The sequence below is a fragment of the Paramacrobiotus metropolitanus genome, unplaced genomic scaffold (assembly GCF_019649055.1).
Source record: "Paramacrobiotus metropolitanus isolate TYO unplaced genomic scaffold, Prichtersi_v1.0 Parri_scaffold0000004, whole genome shotgun sequence".
Lineage (NCBI taxonomy): Eukaryota > Metazoa > Tardigrada > Eutardigrada > Parachela > Macrobiotidae > Paramacrobiotus > Paramacrobiotus metropolitanus.
This window is the reverse complement of record NW_026570224.1, coordinates 2,607,403-2,625,858: the sequence shown is the minus strand read 5'-3', so window position 1 is coordinate 2,625,858 and position 18,456 is coordinate 2,607,403. Positions and strand designations below refer to the sequence as shown.

At 39.2% G+C, this 18,456-nt stretch overlaps 5 protein-coding genes across 7 annotated transcripts; 2 read left to right on the top strand and 3 right to left on the bottom strand.

The window, feature by feature from the left end:
- The first annotated feature begins 1,754 nt into the window (after window positions 1-1,754).
- On the top strand, window positions 1,755-4,132 carry LOC129580628 (uncharacterized). Its single transcript, XM_055471236.1, has 5 exons — window positions 1,755-2,177; window positions 2,384-2,430; window positions 2,870-2,994; window positions 3,104-3,214; window positions 3,556-4,132. The coding sequence occupies exons 1-5, from the start codon at window positions 2,021-2,023 to the stop codon at window positions 3,719-3,721; spliced, it is 606 nt and encodes a 201-aa protein (XP_055327211.1). The 5' UTR covers window positions 1,755-2,020; the 3' UTR covers window positions 3,722-4,132.
- Window positions 4,111-5,130, bottom strand: LOC129580629 (fucose mutarotase-like). Its single transcript, XM_055471237.1, has 2 exons — window positions 4,872-5,130; window positions 4,111-4,725 (listed from the first exon to the last, which is right to left on the bottom strand). Exons 1-2 carry the CDS (start codon window positions 4,954-4,956, stop codon window positions 4,358-4,360), a joined length of 453 nt encoding a protein of 150 aa, XP_055327212.1. The 5' UTR covers window positions 4,957-5,130; the 3' UTR covers window positions 4,111-4,357.
- A 171-nt stretch (window positions 5,131-5,301) lies between these two features.
- On the top strand, window positions 5,302-8,813 carry LOC129602744 (palmitoyltransferase ZDHHC3-like). 2 transcript variants are annotated; one of them, XM_055501878.1, is made up of 10 exons: window positions 5,302-5,543; window positions 5,688-6,191; window positions 6,649-6,773; window positions 6,918-6,963; window positions 7,100-7,150; window positions 7,682-7,732; window positions 7,836-7,866; window positions 7,963-8,093; window positions 8,245-8,402; window positions 8,466-8,813. In XM_055501878.1, exons 2-10 carry the CDS (start codon window positions 5,886-5,888, stop codon window positions 8,500-8,502), a joined length of 936 nt encoding a protein of 311 aa, XP_055357853.1. In that variant the 5' UTR covers window positions 5,302-5,543; window positions 5,688-5,885; the 3' UTR covers window positions 8,503-8,813. The 2 variants fall into 2 exon arrangements, with proteins under 2 accessions (XP_055357853.1, XP_055357852.1); XM_055501877.1 differs by having other exon boundaries at window positions 5,302-6,191.
- A 38-nt stretch (window positions 8,814-8,851) lies between these two features.
- On the bottom strand, window positions 8,852-14,975 carry LOC129602741 (glycoprotein 3-alpha-L-fucosyltransferase A-like). 2 transcript variants are annotated; one of them, XM_055501875.1, is made up of 6 exons: window positions 14,092-14,975; window positions 13,908-14,014; window positions 10,781-11,084; window positions 9,729-9,778; window positions 9,273-9,487; window positions 8,852-9,166 (listed from the first exon to the last, which is right to left on the bottom strand). In XM_055501875.1, the coding sequence occupies exons 1-6, from the start codon at window positions 14,656-14,658 to the stop codon at window positions 9,075-9,077; spliced, it is 1,335 nt and encodes a 444-aa protein (XP_055357850.1). In that variant the 5' UTR covers window positions 14,659-14,975; the 3' UTR covers window positions 8,852-9,074. The 2 variants fall into 2 exon arrangements, with proteins under 2 accessions (XP_055357850.1, XP_055357849.1); XM_055501874.1 differs by having other exon boundaries at window positions 9,269-9,487; window positions 14,092-14,974.
- A 214-nt stretch (window positions 14,976-15,189) lies between these two features.
- On the bottom strand, window positions 15,190-18,454 carry LOC129602740 (uncharacterized). Its single transcript, XM_055501873.1, has 3 exons — window positions 17,609-18,454; window positions 16,183-16,785; window positions 15,190-15,975 (listed from the first exon to the last, which is right to left on the bottom strand). The coding sequence occupies exons 1-3, from the start codon at window positions 17,945-17,947 to the stop codon at window positions 15,469-15,471; spliced, it is 1,449 nt and encodes a 482-aa protein (XP_055357848.1). The 5' UTR covers window positions 17,948-18,454; the 3' UTR covers window positions 15,190-15,468.
- Window positions 18,455-18,456: the final 2 nt, after the last annotated feature.

The following is an 18,456-nucleotide window of genomic DNA, read 5'->3' as shown; positions in this document are numbered from 1 at the left end:
AAGTACTCGTAAAAAGTATCAAGATAATATTGTATACGTATTTTGAGTCTTTTTTGACAGAGGTACAGTAAAAGACATAGCAAATGATAGCAGTAACCATTAAATTTGATGTGTTCGGTAAGGTGGTACCATTCACCGATTCGCTAATGGCTGTTTAACAATATTCATAAATTATCACATTAATTTTTTTAGCAGTAGCCAAGCGGTAATTGAAAGCATGCAGCACTATTGCGTCGGCAATCAAACGGGTGTCTACTTAACCGTGTGTGGCAACAGCAAAAAGCAGTATTTTGGCGCGAGAGAAGTAAGTACTCGCAAGTCGCAACTATACAAAGACAGCAACTTGTACAAATTTGATTTACCGCACGAATTAACAATAATATTACTTCTATTACTAACGGTTTCTTCGTGATCAGATTTAAGGTGAATTTCCACTCACATTACACCATTTTAATTTATACAGAAATCGATAGAGAATTCATTTCTCTATCTACTGATGTGAATCAAGCTTTTATGAAAAATGTATTCGTAGTGGTGTTTTTTTTTTCTCGCAAGAGGGGTGCAAACGAGTAGAAACTCAGCTTAACAGTGATGCCGACTGCGGTATATCAAATGTACTTACATGTAGTTCCGACCTGTAGTACGTACATGTAGTGGTCGTCGGTTGTACATGTATACACGACTAATATCTCTGCATCCGCTTTTCCGGCATGGACGTCCGTTCATGCCGGAAAATCGGATCGCAGTCAGTATGATCATGAGGCTGTCCCAAAACCAAGGAAACGGAATCGACTGTGCCCTTTCCCCTCTACAACCTTTTGCGCACGATCATGAGGTGGTCAATGGAATTGACCCATAGCAAAACTCCTTTTCTGGAAAAACCTTGAGAGAGTGGGCAATAACATCATTCGAAGCTAAACGTGTACAAAAACTCAAATACCACCCTGGCCGGCAGCCGAGCGAGTAAACCTGAAGGATTCGCTAACTATGACTACGAGTACGGAAGCTAAGGCCCACGAGCGGCATATGCATAAAAAAGAGGAGCCAGAGGCGCGAGACGAAAGAGCTGTCTTTTTTCCGCCCGTAACAGCAATTAGGTTACTAATTTTTCAAAATAGTGGTGTCCAAAGACTCTGGTGGTATGCACTCTGTCTTTGGTGGTGTTAGGAGACTCCGGTGGTTTTTGTAAAAGAAGTGGTGGTTTTTGTAAAAGAAGTGGTGTGGCTTAAGTGGTGTTTGGAGCCTGCTCAGCCTGGTGGTGGTGAAAGGTGGTGTGCGGAGCCTTCGGTGGTTAAACATGGTGTGCGTAGCCTTCCACATAATTTAATTGCATGTTATTGTCAGTTTCTTTATACTCGCATACTTGTACAATTACAACAGGTGATTTCTTACGCTTAAACAATATCTGCCTTGTGTTGTTGTTATTAAACGGTTTACAAGAAATTCCATGATGATCCATATGCATGCAACCGGCAACGGCATATGTATGCAACGGCAGTCAATTGTTTCCGGATCAACTTGAGGAACAAAATTTGGATGACGCAATGGTCTGGCTATAGCCTATAACTGCGAACCGTACATTCATACCGGAGGTCCAGAACAAAACAGGTGGTACCGCAGATAGGTTCTGGAACATTCAGTGTCCGTGTGCGACAATGCACATGCGCAATGGCACGGACGCACAGTAACAAGCGGATGTGGTGTGAATTTCGGGTCCTGCACATATCGCTCGAGCGTCGGCCTGCAAATTTTTTGATACAGATTACTACATACGAGTACTGTAATATTAACTGTTGATATTAATGAGCTGAACAATAATATTTACATAATTACATTTTTAGTAATTACTCGCAGCATTTTAAGACTCTGGAAGGTTATACAGACCCTAATTCTGTTTTTTTTGTTGGTTCTACTATAATCTTATAGTTGTTAGATGTGAGAACATTTCGTTCTTGGTTGCACTTGCTGCCAAAAGTTTTGTACCTGTGGTCGTGCCTGCAGCTTGCAACTTTAAGTTGCCATGCCAAGAACGAACCAGGTGTACCACAGCAGCCCAACCAACGCTGCCGCGAAAACCCGTTTGGACAGACTCCTTGCTTTGGATGATGAATTACAAGATGAACTGAATAAGCCCTTCCTGGAGGGAAAATGTGTGAGTACCACGAAGTTCAAAAGCGGTGAGTTTCAAGTATGAGTTACCTTTATCCGCGAGCTAGCAGTGTACAAAGAACTTACGTTTTTAGAACTGGTGATCCGATGTAGCGTTCTGGATTTACTGAAGCTGTAATAAAGATTGGTAGCCCCCCAAGAAAAAATTGTAGAATCCTGTTACATGGGATGGTTTAGCTTTTAGCATGATAAAACGATGAAATGCTGTTTTCAGGTGAACCTATTCTCAGTATGTCACATGGATTGTGGTATGATGCATGCGTAAGTATTGGACCTATTGCTCTTTTTAACTCTCTTTATTTTTTACTTTTGGACAAATGGTAGCCTCGTAGAAAATTTAACCCTAGATGAGTTACCAATAATAACGTTGAATAATATTTGAATGCGTGGTAACGCCCTGGGTTGAACTGGTTTGTTGGTGTGCTATCCTGGATATCTGTAGTATTCAGGTACAGTATGTAGTTCTGCTTGGTGTTATCTCTTGTCCTGTAACATGGAAACGTAGAATGCAGTAATTGAGGATGCCAGGTGAAGTGTTAGGCATAGAAAGGCCTGTAGCTGCAGTGATACGATTTTCTTTGCTTTGTTAAATGTTATCGTACTTTGTACGCTAAAATTTTACCTAACATGTCTCTGATCCGGGAAAGCTGAAGTAGTACTGCTGCAACAAAAAATTGGACACAATTATTATGTTCTTCAGATCGTCAGGTACACCGGCGAGCGCAGTATTCCATCGTCCATGGAACCCGCCCGAGGTCATGTAGCGGATGAGAATCTTCGCAAGGTTCCTTTATGCGAAATACAGTTCAAAGGATGGCCATGCAAGTAAGTCTTCAAAAACCATACCGAAAAGTATGAAACGCGAAAAGTCTGAAATGATAGTTCAGAAAGATTATCAGTGAATAAATTTATCAGTGTTTGGTATTCTGGACAGGTACAACGAAATTCTTCCCGAATCGGAATTGGTGAGCCGTGATCTCAGCCGTGATTGTTTCGAGGATATCTTCGGCATTCTGTTGGCTCATGAATGGAACGAATACCGCCGGTATGTTTATTATTTGTAGCGTGTTTTTCACCCATTTAATTGGCCGACATTGGCCGTCTGATACTGTAGTTGTAGTCATGGATGAAAAAATAAAAGTACAATTGACATTTACTAATATGTTCCAATAGAGAATTCATCAAATGCATTGATGCAATATGCTTGCTAAAATAATTTAAAAAAGGATTATCAGATTGACTGGTACAGGTGGTCAAGTTGTGTGCACTGTGCACATTTTCAAGTACAAATAAATTAAATGACTAATTTGCGATTGTGAATTTAGTCGCTCTTATTATTTGTACATCTTACGGTGATACGACTCTTATTATTTGTACATCTTACAGCGAACAGTTGGGTCTCACCATGACTCAGATGGGCAAAGGAGCCTTCTTCTTAACGGAAAACGATTTGGCGATGGTTGAAGATTTATGGCAGCACAGAGCTCGCACTGCTGTTCGATTTGCGCAGTACGCGGGCCGAATGGCTCCCAAACCAAAGACTCGGGGATAAGCAGAAAGCGGTTCTGTTGCTTAAGTTTCTGTGGTCCAAAATCCGGATTTGTGCACCATTCCACAAAAAATGAAGGACAAAAATTTTTATTTCGCTTAGTGGATTTCTGGAGCAGGCACCGAAAATCTTTCTTATTTTTGAGTTTCTTCGGTTTATTCCCTGTAAGATCTGAACGTTTTCTATGTACAGATGTAATTTATATTTTATCACCGTGCTGCATGAAATATTCTGGTTGTTCAGTTCTTTTACGGGTGACCCAATCCGGACTAAGGAGCGATTTCTGTTCATGGTTTTAACTACCGTTAGGTTAGACACAAGCCATTCAGTGCTGATACCAAGCTGATACTGAAGTACAACTGCACTTGAATGGTCCACCTGTTAAAGTCGAGTACTTACATACAAATAAATTATTACAAAAGGTATAGTTTCCAATTTGAAGGACCACGTAGTTTTTCTGGCAACTTTTCAACCACGGCATCTTCAATGAATTTCGTAGTAAACATTAAACAACTGAAAATTCCTTAAGTACTGGACTCTCAGACCCAAATGTGACACGGAAGGACCTTGACTATCATTCGGATTTATAATCCATTATCTTGTAATGAATCTGCATTACATTGTATTGTTAAACCTCTTTTAGGGTATTACACCCTTTTTCAGGATGATATTCCCGTAAAGGGCCGCTTCGCTCGTTACCACGACTGCAAAGGCACCTTTTGCTTTTTCGTAAAATTTGAAACGTTCGAGTTTAGTCACTTCCAGCTGCCGCCCGGGCTCGGCTTCGTTGATAATTCTTTCAAATTCTTTCCAAATCGGCGTCGGAAGGTTGCGCGCCTTGTCTTGCGGTTCCAGATCCATTACGTATGCTGGTTTGTCATACGTGTCTAACGGGAACAACTGCATGATAGACTTGAGCAGCTCCGGAATGTTTTGACCATCAGCACGAATCTCCTTTGCGCCATTCCTGCAAGTGGAAGACGAAGGAAAGTTGGCATCAGCAAGAACTGTAATGTAACATGATTAACATCCAATGTACAAGAATACCAGCAACGAATAATCAATTCACCAGATAAGGGAGAAGTGAGGGATTGATCACGTTTTTTACGATTAGTTACGTACACTGTAATACAAAGTATAAACTTTTACTCACCTATCTCGTCCCCATGCCCCATTTGTCCAAGAACGCACAGTAGTTCCGGAGAAATGTTTCTAGGAATCCCCTTTAAGATGACCATATTGAAAACTTCTAGGAAGAGATGTAAACGATGAGTGAGATCCGTTCTGAATGTTTGTGAATCAAGCCAAGATCGAGGCAAAAATAATACTGTGATGACAGCGGTTTCATCCCGCCGCTGTTATGTGGCGGAAAGTTGCGCGACCTGTAAGCATTTTTCAAGCTCGCACCCGCAGGTGATCCCCCTAAGCGACCGAAAGGTGGTTTAGGTTTACTGTACACTGTATATGCACGGTTTAAACCGGAAGTCACCGGAAGTACTGCACCAACTGAATATGAGACAGGCTGCCTGTACGAGTGGCAGCAAACTAAAGTCGATTCTGAAGTCGGCAGTGGGCACTACACAGTCATGTTTGTGGGTCTCGTTTTGTAGCACGCTGTAAACCCGCACTCAGTGCGTAAAAGCTAAAAAGCAAAAATTTTCTTTTTTTACCACTTTCAAGGTTTGCATGTTAGTTTGCAAAATTATCATTTTTGACACCGTTATTTCTATTTAGCAAAGAAAGCTTATTATTTGAGACGACTGTGTGGCAAGTAACGCCGCAAGTTTGCTGCATCGCTGAACCCCGTTTACGGTCACAGATTTGGGTAAATGCTTACTAGAAATATAGAATTCATTGTTTATAAATTTTGAACCTTTGGTTCTGATGGTATTTATGAATAATTGACCAGTTTACTCTCCTTTGGAATTTGGTATCACTGTCAGGATCGCCAATGGTAGCGTTGTTGAAGGTTAGGGCCCGTTAGGCCTAAGGGATCCGCAAAACGGTGATAGATCGGACAGGTGCATCAGTAAGGTACGGGAACTGGCAAAGGGACTTTTCGCCCTCGTCCCGATGACCAGCTGGATCTGGATGAACCTATTTTTGTGGAGACACGGCTAACCAACAAAGCAACTAGCAACTGTCAACGTTATTATCAGTGAACAGCATGGAACCGCTTCTTCCTTCCGATTCTGTTTCCATATCTATTGTTCGCAGCGCCTGGAACGGCCGAGATTATGGAAATAATCTTTGCTTCCGTCGATTTTGGTTTGTTAAAGATAGCTGCGGAATCGTGTGCGCAGTTTTTACATGGTTACTTTTGGCATACGCTGAATTTACCGTGAACACTGTTATTATTTCTTCGGCTATCGCTCGTGATGCTATTGGATACGCTGTCTTCAATGGGATTTTATTTAACGGGCTGCTTCTGTGCGCCTTTTTAGCGCATCTGAGGACTGTAATGACGGAACCGGTAAGCAGTAATGCAGTAATTTAAATGACAAAATATATAAGTATATCGTTTGAAGGTGCTTTGCGTGCAACGAGCTTTTGATTTGCGTTTCGTTGAATGATTTACAGGATCGCTGGATTTATGTGGGATTTTGTTACTGGTTGCTCATTATGGTTCTGCAGACTGCAGTCACATATATATAGTAAAAAAGATTGCTGTCTGTTAATTTTCGCAGATTTTAATTCGCATGGAGGTAGATCATCTACCAGTAGGAAATGGATTAGATAGCGTGACGGCGTCATTCTCCAATTAATTTTTTCTTTGAGTATCCGTGATACTCAGTCTGATACTGCAGGAGTCAGTCAAGACATACTTTTGGCAAGATATACCTTTGCTTTTGGGAAATAATTTTGAAATTTGAAAGCCAGTTATCGGGTTTCAGTGGCCGAATGTGGCTAATTCGTATCGTTAATTGCAGGGTATTGTGCCTCGTAATACCGCCTCAGACGAGCAAATAAAAGCTTTGGATTTGGGACCTGGGACAGTTTTGATCCGTTGTCCGAAATGTGTCAGTATTAAACCCTCTCGCGCTCATCACTGCAGGTAATCAACTAGCGGTTTCTTCTACTCTAGAAATTAAGAGTTTAACATTATGCTTTCAAAATATGATAGATGGTTCATGCGAATCTGACTGCTTACGGATGAGAGTTTACAGCTTATAACTAATCGAGTCGTTTAACATTGCAGCATATGCAGGCGGTGTGTGAGAAAAATGGACCATCACTGCCCATGGGTAATACTTAGGTGTTCTATTGCATTTTCGGAATTTTCTGAGTGTTTTTTGTTGTAACGGTTTTGTTTGGAATTCCTTTATGTTTTCCAAATCGTTTTAGGAAAGATTGTTATTGAAATTCTGATGCGATTTGTAGGTGAATAACTGCGTGGGAGAAAACAACCAGAAGTTCTTCGTTTTGTTTACGGTAAGTAGTTGTATGAGCTGGTGAAGCTGCTTCTGTTATGCTTATAGAAATTACATGAAGTATCAGAATATGTGTTTATCAGTAATATTTTCGGCTGGCCATACTGAAGTAATTTTTTTATTTTATGGTTATTTTGGGAGCGGTTCTCAGCAATGAAATTATGAAATATGCCGGAGCATTAATTTACCAAACATTCATTAGGAAACCCTTGTAAACTTTAACTTTCGGGTGCATATTTCGAATTTCTTTGTGGGCGGCGACTGTTGTTGAGTATTGGCCTTCTCATGGGTAAACGTGAGGCGTTCCATTATTCTATATGGCTCATTAAGAAAGCGTATTTCCGGAACGTAGTTAGCGCGTGAGATCTGAATTTAACGAGAAATTCTCAGCTTATTACAAACAGCGCAATGTACATGTGGCGTTTTTTGCGCTAGTGTGATATATTGTGACTTCTAAAATGGGAATAGAACGGGTGTTGTTATAGAACTCGAGTTGATCTGACGATACTATATTAAGCTTTACTGTTTACAGATGTATATTGCGCTTGTGTCATTGCATGCCATCATTCTGGTCGTTAATCAGGTAAATGGAGTTCGCAGTTTCCCTTATTAGCATTATTATTAGTATTCATTTATGAGTACCGAGTGCGTGCTTACGTTTTGATTGCAGCTTATTTATTTTCTAGTTCATCCTTTGTGTGGATAAGGAATTTGTTGGTGAGTTTGTTGATGAATTATTGGTCCACGAAAGCTAAAGTTGTATGAAAAGCACAATGGATAACGTGGATAACGTTTGGAATTTGTGCTTGACAGGATGCAGCGCAATGAACCCTCCGGCATCTATTATTCTTTTAATATTTTTGCTGTTCGAAGGACTCCTTTTCTTCCTTTTTACGGTTATCATGTTCAGCACTCAGGTGTGCTCAATATGGAACGATGAAACGGTAGGTGAAAAATCAACGATACTCCAGCATGAAGACACTGATTAGCTTTCGTATTGCGGATACGGTGAACCTTTCAAAGTCTTGCGGCATTCTTGGGAGAATTTTTTAAAATGGTTTCTTTTCGGTGGTGATGTGCATTTGTGGTTTGTAGGGTATTGAACAGCTGCAAAATGACCGTGAGCGGTCTTGGGCGAGACGGCAAAGGTGTCAGGGTCTGCGCAGTGTTTTCGGTGACCGATTCTCCATGTGGTGGTTGTCGCCGCTGTCCCCGCCTCGTATAGGTCACGAGAAACCCTATCAGTATTCCGTGTAAGTGACCCCTTGGCTTCCTGCTCTCTTATTCCAACACTGTTGTTTGGCCTACCTCTGTAGCTTGGCGACTATGGATGATTTGTCTGGTATCCCGTGAAATATTGAGCAAGCTCTGCAATTTATTTCGCATGGGATGTTTTGAACTTTTTGGTATCGATTAGCAGCTGATTTCTTCCATTTCGAATTGCACACTCTTGAAATTATGGATTTTTTTAGACGCGTTACAGTTCGGCTGGGTTTAAGTAGATCTCGGAATTTTGTGGAGATTCGTTTTAGTGAAGGTATTTTTGTGGGGTTTTGTACTATATTTCTTATGGGTCGTGATATATGATGCCGGTGGGAAAGTACGTCTTTGGGTGCCATAAATGTGTGAATAAATCACTAAAAATGAATTATCTTTTTACCAGAATGCGCGTATTCGTATTCAAAACCCAAATAAATTGCTGTTGAATCGTTATTTTTTATTCAAATTCTCTTCGTTCCGACCTCAGCAGTTACTAGGCATAGTTGGTATTAACAAATAAAAGTAATAAAAGTAATAAAAGTACAAAAAACAAACAAATAAAAGTAATAAAAGTACAAAAAACACCAGCAGAGCGGAGCATCAGAATATACAGCGTTTGTGGCATCCTTTATGCACATCCTAAATATCCCATATAATTTCCTTGACTAGTGGCTCGTTAGTACACACGGACCCGCCCATATGCCACCAAAAATCGAAGTCCTTGTAACTTTTGGATCGGGCATCACTGTGCAGCAACCTGTACGTGCAGAAAAGTTGTCTGCATTAAATTTTCAGGCTTGGCCCAACGGGCCGAACCAAAGTTCACGCGTAAATTAAAAGATAAGATGTTGTTACGTACGCACAAATTCGACAGAAAGTGTACGTGAGGATAATTTCGCCGGTATGTTTCCATTTGAAGTATTCATTGTATGCATTTTCATTATTATCCAGGTAATGCAGATAATTTGCTAGCTCCTGTGGGCTGGTAAAATTATCAACATGAATAAACGATCTATATGGAGCAACGGCTTCGTAGTCACTTATAGGGGCTCCCATCACAACAGGAATCACATTCGACCTGTAATTACGAAAGCCATCGAATCTTCCTGTAATTCCACCACAATTTGCGACACATATAACTGCGGACAAATAAAACCACCGGCTGTAATCGCAGCGCTATCAGACGAATCTACCCAAAAGCTCTATACAGAATATAATCGACGCAATGCTGGTACAAAATTGACCGTAATTATTATTTCCTGTAATCAAAAAAGCAGGTTCCTTTAATTATATTCTTGTAGTTACTATAGTTTACCTACTTCAAGGCCGTCCATAATTTTTCCGTAATGTACCAGCGGCAGTTATTGTTCTGCAATTGGAGGTCGGTTGAGTATATATGATAGTAATTACTAATTACCGTATTTGGGTTCATCAGACGGTGATTAGGAGTGGACGATGCATTCAAGGACAACAGGTTAAGATATTTTACTTTGCATATGCTCACATCCGTATAATATTACCTCCCAAAAGGTATTTGTCAGGCTTTAGGGTTTTCTGGACTTAGTAATTCTAAAAGACCTTGAAATTTTTCTTATTTATGAATTTTCTCTCGGACCCCATTCTGTTCCAATAATTAACGCAACCAGTGTGCGGATAAGAGCGCCAAAAGTACGTATGACGCCGCAGTACGCTTAACATGGCGTATGACCTTAAGTACCAAGGGAAAAGGTAAAGGGCTCGATTTTCGAAAAGAATTCCGCGCGCGTTTTGAAAATAATCTTAACAACGAAAAGACTCCGTGGTATTTAAGCGTGGGAAATAATTTAAGGAAAAGAATGTTGCCAGTCGAAATTAAATTGGTATTCTCAAACTAATAATATTTTTGTCCACTGGCTGCAGTGCAACACATTCCGGTTGGAATAACTGCGCAGTTTTTTAGCCTTTGCGCTTAAAGGCGGACATTGTCCACAAAGAAATTTTCTTAACGAATTAACTTGTTACATGGTTTGTTATTTTTATGTTAATTGTTATTATTATTGTTAATTATTGTTATACATTTGACCTCTGTATTCTGGCCGTCCTAAAAACCTGGAGTAAAAGCCGGGATAGCCAAATAATCATTTCCGTCCAATTTAACAGGGAAGTACCAGAGCGCGGATACGCCAGCTACCTTATATATTTGTAATTTATAAATACAGTGGACTTCAAAATGGTGTTTAGGACTTTAGGCATAGCCACCCCGGCTGTGAGCGTTACTACATTTATGAAGTCGATGATATCGAGCGCGTCACGAATAGAAGTATCAAAAAACCAGACTATACCTGTACGATTGGAAGCAGGTTAGTACGTTTGGAATTTCGGATTTACATACCTCAAATGCTAAATAAAACTTGTAACTTTTGGCAAGCAGTAAGTCGCATGTGCCTGACTTCTGGCACTGTCGGTCATCGAGGGTACCGCAGCGCCCGTATATGTCAACGTGGATATATTTTCCAAGTTCTCTAGCATAATCCATCCTTTTGTTGCCCGTTTCACAGTTGGACACGAACCAAGCCACCTTTCCAGGGCCGGATTTCGTTAACGCGTAGTTATGTTCTTGTGTCTTCTGACGCACGCTCGTGTTATAGAGAGCAAATTTGCCATAAGGAGTAACGAGATCACTGTCCAATCGGTACCTGTAAAGTACACTAACGTAAGTACAATACATACTGCATTTCGTCTTTACAAATCTTTTTATTTTTGTAATACGTAGCAGAGTGGCAGTCGTACACAACTATGAACTATACAGCACATCCATAAACATTAAACATAAACAATAATAATAATTATAAATTTTTTTCATTAATTAAGGCGAACTCGGGGGATACAATTACAGGTACCGCATTAATGCGATAACAGCAGCGTAAATCTAGAAACATGCTATAATCCAATAATATACCGGATATACCTATTGTATGTACACATCTGTATCAACACATGTTGAAGACGTATTAATTATTACTTACAAGTATCGGTCGCGCTAGCGCGCGACCAGTTGTGTTCGAGGTATGGAAAAATGAAAGAAATACAAAATACACTTCGTACAGCAATAAAAAAGGTTTTGAGAAACATTTCAATTTTCAAATATAAAACCCCAGCGAGGCCAGCTACGAAAATATTTTAAACATGTGGAAATGCGGACAGTTTTTACAAGCTTTCCAGTTAAATTCGACCAGTTTTATAAAAACTGAAAGCCTCCGTAATTTCTCTTTTTGTTTGCCTTTTTCACGGTTCTTTTTCCCGTTTTTAATGTAACTTTATATTGCCGATTCTAACGAACTTAAAACCTGTATTTTTGGTACGACAGATAATATTTAAACGGTGATAAAATGGATGGAGTGAGATCATTTACACGATGCCCATAAAAACCGTCCAGTCGATAGTTCAGAATTAATGGAAACTTGTGGGAAACAATTAACGGTTGCCCAAGGTGACCTCGCAGGCTGCATGTAAGATTGTAAGATTTTCAGCCATTCAGTCAAGCTCTTCAGTAATTATTAAAATAAAATAAATATATTGTATTATATTAGATTTCGAGCTTAGTGAATACCCAAAGCTACCGCCAGTATTACAGAGCAACGTAGTTTAGTGAATGCCTTAGCTACCACCAGAATTACAGAGCCGCTACGTGAGTGAATAGGTAAACGGGCTGCGGGCCGGCTTTTAGATATTTAGAAATTACATATAAATTAGACAATTTAAACCGTGCGATATTAAGATACTCAGATTTCTAGATATTTTTAAAATTTTGAAACTCTGGAGGCTCAGAAAATTAGAGGTAACGGCCCCGCTGCGCGGGGCCGAGTCGAAATATTTAGAAATTCTGGAAATGTAAAAGCTCTGGAGCCGACTTTGGATAAATTTACAGTTATTTTGAGGTATTCAAACGCATTTAAAAACATCTTAAAGTTTCAAGAATTTAAAAAAGCAAATTTAAAAGTTTGATGTAATTGACAATTCTAAATAACTATTGTTTAGGTTGCTAAGTTGCAAAACCTGTATTTGCTCATTCGAGACGTTTCCAGAATTTACTGGAAATTTCTATGAACTTTAAACGCTAAGTACTGAAATCTTAAAACGGTTTTTGAAAACGTTCCGGAAACCAAAATTTTTTTCCAAGCAGCAGGTAGGAAGCTTTGGGAGATGCTGGATTAACTGGATGTTGCGCGCACAAACGGTTTTCAGGCTAGTTTATACAAATCGTCTGGCTACAGAATGTCATAAAGCGAAACAAAAAGGTGTTTGGGATTGCGCGAAAGTGAAAGTTTTCGTGTATGTACACGAATTTGGTACCATGTACCGGGCCACTTTCCTTGAGCCGATATTTCGGCGCAGAATTAATGAAACTTGTAGGAAACAATAAACAGTTGCTCAAAATAACCTCGCAGACTGCATCTTTAGTTACTAATTGCAAGATTTTCAGCCATTCAGCCAGCTGTTCAGTATTTAATAAAATAAATTAAATAATAAATACATATTAAATTATTAGATTTAGAGGTTAGTGAATAGTAATACCTGAGCTGCCATCAGTATTACAAAGTAACGTAGGTTAGTAAATGCCCAAGCTACCACCAGTACCGCAGAGCCGCTACGTTATTGAATTCAGTAAATGGGCCGCGGGCCGGCTCTTAGATATTTAGGAATTAGATACTCGTATAAATTAGACACTTTAGACAGTGAGATATTGAGGTACTCAGATTTCTAGATAATTTTAAAATTTAGAAACTCTGGAGGCTAAAAATATTTAGAGTAACAGCTATTTAGAAATTCTGGAAATGTAAAAGCTTTAAAGCCGACTTTGGAAGAATTTATAGTTATGTTGAGGTAATCAAACGGATTTAAGAACGTGTTAAAGGTTTCAAGAATTATAAAAAATAAAATTATGTTTGATGTATTTGGCAATTTTAAATAACTATTGTTTAGGTTGCTAAGTTGCGAACTCTCTAGAAGCTAACAGCATTTAAGTACTACAACTTACGTAGTACCACATTTTTAAGTACTAACAACCCTAAAGTACTACAACTTTTAAAAATTTTCTTTAGACCTTCTTCAAAACTTAAGATTTTTTTGAAGATAAAGGTAGGAACGTTTGTGCGATGTTCTGTTTTATAAAATTAACAACTTATTGAAAAAATCAGTGTTGATTTAGGAGATAATTTCCAAAACTAGCAACCGTTAAGTACTGACAACCCTTAAGTACTACAACTTTTAAAAATTTTCTTTAAACCTTCTCCAAAACTTAAGATTTTTTTAAAGATAAAGGTAGGAACGCTTGTGCGATGCTATATTTTATAAAATTATCAACTTACTGAAAAAATCAATCTTGATTTAGGAGATAATTTCCAAAAAATAAGGACGTAAGGATATATGAATCTATTGATATTATTTACTTACTTAATGATACTAATTAACAAATTCTAATGGAAGCCATACACAATTCTTAACAGGGTCATATTTACGTTGCCGTCCAGTTTATAAGTTGTTGAGCGTGGGAGAAGCTTCTCGTATGGTAAGGTGATTCTAGCAAGGATAGGATCCACACTTGATTTTGCGGACGATCGTAGATCTAAATATTGTTCTCCAGTTTAAAATTAATATGAGTTTTCAAGCACAGCTTTGCACGCTATATTTAAATTGACTTACTTCAGTATACCAATCAGGTATGCCATCAACAAAAAGGATCGCATCCGCAATATGAGCTTTTCTCTCGTTACTGGTGAAAGTACAATGTGTCACCGGACAGATGCCGCGACCATGCTCGTAATCATGGTCCAGAATTTTTCCCGGCCGTCGTTGTCGGGGATCTTTTTTATTGTACGTAGATTTCACAATAACTACGAGTTTCGCGGTTAAACGACCCTTTGAATCGGGATAAAACAACAGCTGACGTTCAATGCGATCGCTAACCAGGGTATCATCTGGCCATAGTCGACTATCTAAAGCAAATTCTGAAACTGGAATCGAGCGAGCGGAAACATTGGAAAAATACCATCGTCTAATGCGGGATAAAGTTGATCTGATGGGAGCAGTTTCGTGAAAATCTTCGCTATAACCGGGAGACAAAATCCGCTCTTCGTCCAAAACAGCGAGAAGAAACAACGACGAGAACAAATAACCGGCAACAACATAACACAGGATCAAAATAACTTCTCGGCGGCGAAATTTTGGCTTTTGCAAACGTAATTTACGGATGCCACGCAAGGCGTGCATAAGTGTTTATATTACGAAAACTACGAGGTATAGTACCAAGACACAAAATTATGATAAATGTTTAAGGATAAGCATTCCGACCTAACCAGGTGATTAATGTTTCATTCGGTAGGCGTACTGCTTGACATCATATTCACATGGATTCTTAACGAAAATTTTAGTACTTATAAGTATTACTTAAATTACACGAAAAACTTTCCTCGTTTATGACTGCTTACCGCTAGACACTGAACAGAAACCACAGTAAATAATTTGTTATGAATTTATTAGCATTAAGTTCTGTAGACTCTTGAGATTTTGTAGACTATTAGAATAAATCAGAAGCCAGACAGTAGTAAGTTTCAACGGTTCAATGCGTAAGCAATCGTTGCGAAACCCTACGGCACTTCCTTTACCTGCCGGTTTCTGAACAAAAAATCTACAAAGAACATTCGCCTCTGTTGTTTGTACTTATGGTTAGCAACTCATATCATTATGTTTTGAATGGCAGTTCAGCCTGCCACGAACGATCAACCGAAATAAAACTTCAAACAACTTGTAAAAGCGAAATTTATAATTTCTCCAGCATCTCAATCATTATAAAGAATACGCATTTTCTACAGCCGAAAATAAAAAATCGAATAGAAAATCACTGGTCAAGCAGCACTGGATACGCTGAAGTAGTAATTACAATACAATAACCCAAAACAATTCCAGATTTGTCAGCCAAAATTAACCGTTCGGTATCCACCGTTATATATTACGTATCTTTCTTCATCGATATATTGTCATGGACATGGATATCCCAATAATGCTTTCACTGCTGATTACTCATTCTTGTTTTCCATATGCCACTCCTGAGCGAAAGATATCTAACGGTGACGGCTTTTTGGTCTGCATAACAGATTTTGCAATCCCGTTACCGACCGACGGCACCTTCTCAAAACTGTTTCCGTTAACTGCTGTTGCAGTGCCGTTCTTGGGGTAATCGTCTCTTAACGTAATCAAGGACATTTTATCCGGGATATCCCAATCCTCAGTTGAGCTTTTGGAAGAGGAATTTCTGAAACGGTTGACCGGCTCCTTGTTATCTGACTTGTCTTCCTCCAGGAATTTGACTGCAGCTTCAAATGTGGTTAACGCGTACTGCAGGCTAGCTTCGGGAATTGTAAAGCAAAATTTGGTTATGTAAGCAAGAACTGTGCGTAAACATCCACATTTCTTCGACGCCATAACATATAGGATCAAATTCAGAATATCGTCCGCTGTCAAGGCCACAGATTTTACTTTGGTTTTGCCCATTCGCAGCTGCTCCCTGTGGAAAAGCATCACATCTTCCTGCAATCAGAAACAGAAAAAATCGGAAGGAATTCGCTAGTAAAACAAGAATAATTTTTAAAAATTCAACGTACAAAAATAGATTCAAAACAAAAACAACACAATACGAAAAAATCAACGCACATTACAATACAAATCAACATACAATACAAACATTCAACGTTGATTCAACGTAGATACAAAATATAAAACATGACAGGCACTTACCCGTAAGCCCTGAAGAGCCCGTCCAAAAAACACTAGCTGCTGCAGCGGGGAGGTCTGACTGGGCATTTTCCCAAGAAACTCTTCCGCGTTCTGAAACTTAGCGTTTGTGACATCTAGTCCATCAACTGAAGTCGGCTTCTTCACGGTACTGAGATTCTTTTTCAGCAACCCATCTGCTTCCATATAAACTTTATCCCGTAAAAAATCGAATATTTTATGGAAAAGGATATTGTGTCCGTAAACTTCCAGCGCGGCGGCAGCGTCTTTTCGATTAATATTACTGGATACCCGCAATATTTCCGAATCCAGCGTCTTGTTGACCAGCAAGCGCAGTTTATTGGCCAAATCGTCAACGTAGCCTTCCAGCATCAAATAAGTACAGTAATACTGCTCAATGGACTTTTTATAGTTCCCAATTATCCGTTCCGCCTCATGTGGCGGTAGGGAACTGCGAAGGAATTCCTCACAGCTGGCCGCTGAAAGGGTTATCACATTATATTCCATGGTGGGAACAGATCTGTCGAAAGTGTCCATATCACCGCCTAACGGTCGATCGATGAGCAGCAGCGTAAATGAGCGACCGTTCTCGTCGTAGCACCGTTCCTGCAAAAACGTTTACCATCAAAACTAAACTAATGTAATCAAGAAGAACATGGCATTGCAGACATTACGGTCTATAACTGCTTAAGGCGTCACATTCTGCAGTGCTGCAGGCCAATATCATACCGTACGACGGTACGTTATGCTCATCGTTGTTTTCCATAGAACAGGCAACACAGAAATCGAAAATCACACAGAAAATTCGATTTATAAAAGCCGATATGCAGTAAAAATACTGGTACATAGTAACAGATTACTTATTCTAGAAGTACTGTAAAGGTTCACACTATTTCAGGTGGCAAAAAGCGTATGCAGGAAATGCATGTTAACTTTCACAAGTTTTTCAAGAATTTCATCAACACTAAAATGTTTCAAAAGATGGACACTGGACAGAGTCTAAACTCTAAACAACTAGCACAGTACAAATGTACAATGCATATCTATATAATTATTACGTACATTATGAATAAAATACAATCACAAGTGCACACTTGATTATCATTATATTCCGTCCCATAATTATATTTTATTAAAATACTTTAAATAACAGCACTGTTACAGCATTAACACCAGAATTTCTCTCTAAATTAGTACCCATTTCTAATATCCACAACGACCTGCTACGTAGTATACTGTATTATTATTTACTATGAATACTTGAAGTATCTATACGAATTATTATCCAAAGTAAGCTACAGGTATTACATAGCCATCAGGTTGCTCATAAAATATCGCAATCTTGCTTACTTCCTACAATGAAGTTACAAACCATAAAAAGTTGTTTATTCGTCCTCGTTGTTTTCTGAGCAGTGAATCACATTCCTACCTCAGATAAGATTTTTGCCGAGAAATTCCTGGCAAATCCAGAATATCCCGCAATAGTTCCCGCCTTCGGATTGATGACCACTGAATAGCCCTTTTGTACACAATCGTGCAGACCGTCAACATGCACCTGCAGCGGGGAAGGCATGAGAATATGCAGTCCGAGCTCCGATTTTTTTGTCAGCAATGCGTTGGTTTTCTTGTGTAGTGGTAATGAGGACAGGCGAGGAACACAGATAATACATTTCCGATCACACGCTTTGCTGTACAGATCTTTGTATTCCTTCGTCAGGGCAATGTAGAATGGATTTTGGGTAAAGTTCTCATCCCCCATCGTTCTCATGTAGTAAAATCACGATAATCCGATCAAAATCAAAATGATAAGAGATCGTAAACTCTGCATGGACGGATGTCCCAGGCTTGCTTCCGTCCGAAGAGTTTTCCGCACTTTCCTCTATCCAGTATATCTATCTACATCTAAACGGGACCTTATGATCATTAATGATACAGCACGCTGATTATTGTATCGTATCTTATTCAACGAAAATGTCAGTTAAACAAGTTACAGTATCCAAAAGAGGATCCACTCGAAGAAGACTTGATGGGAGATACTCAGATACTGCGCACAAACCAAAGATGGGAAGATTAAAAAATTTTTACAGAATTATGCGCTTAGACTCCTAGTTATGCAATCCCCAGCCTACGAATTGGTTCAGACCTCCTTATCTGGTTGTAAGATAATCGTATTAGTATTCACAATAATTGAATATCTGTCACAGAACTGAGCACATCAAAAATTTTCTTTTTCATTTTATGGGCAACCACATTTTCTTCAGTGAAAAATCGAATACA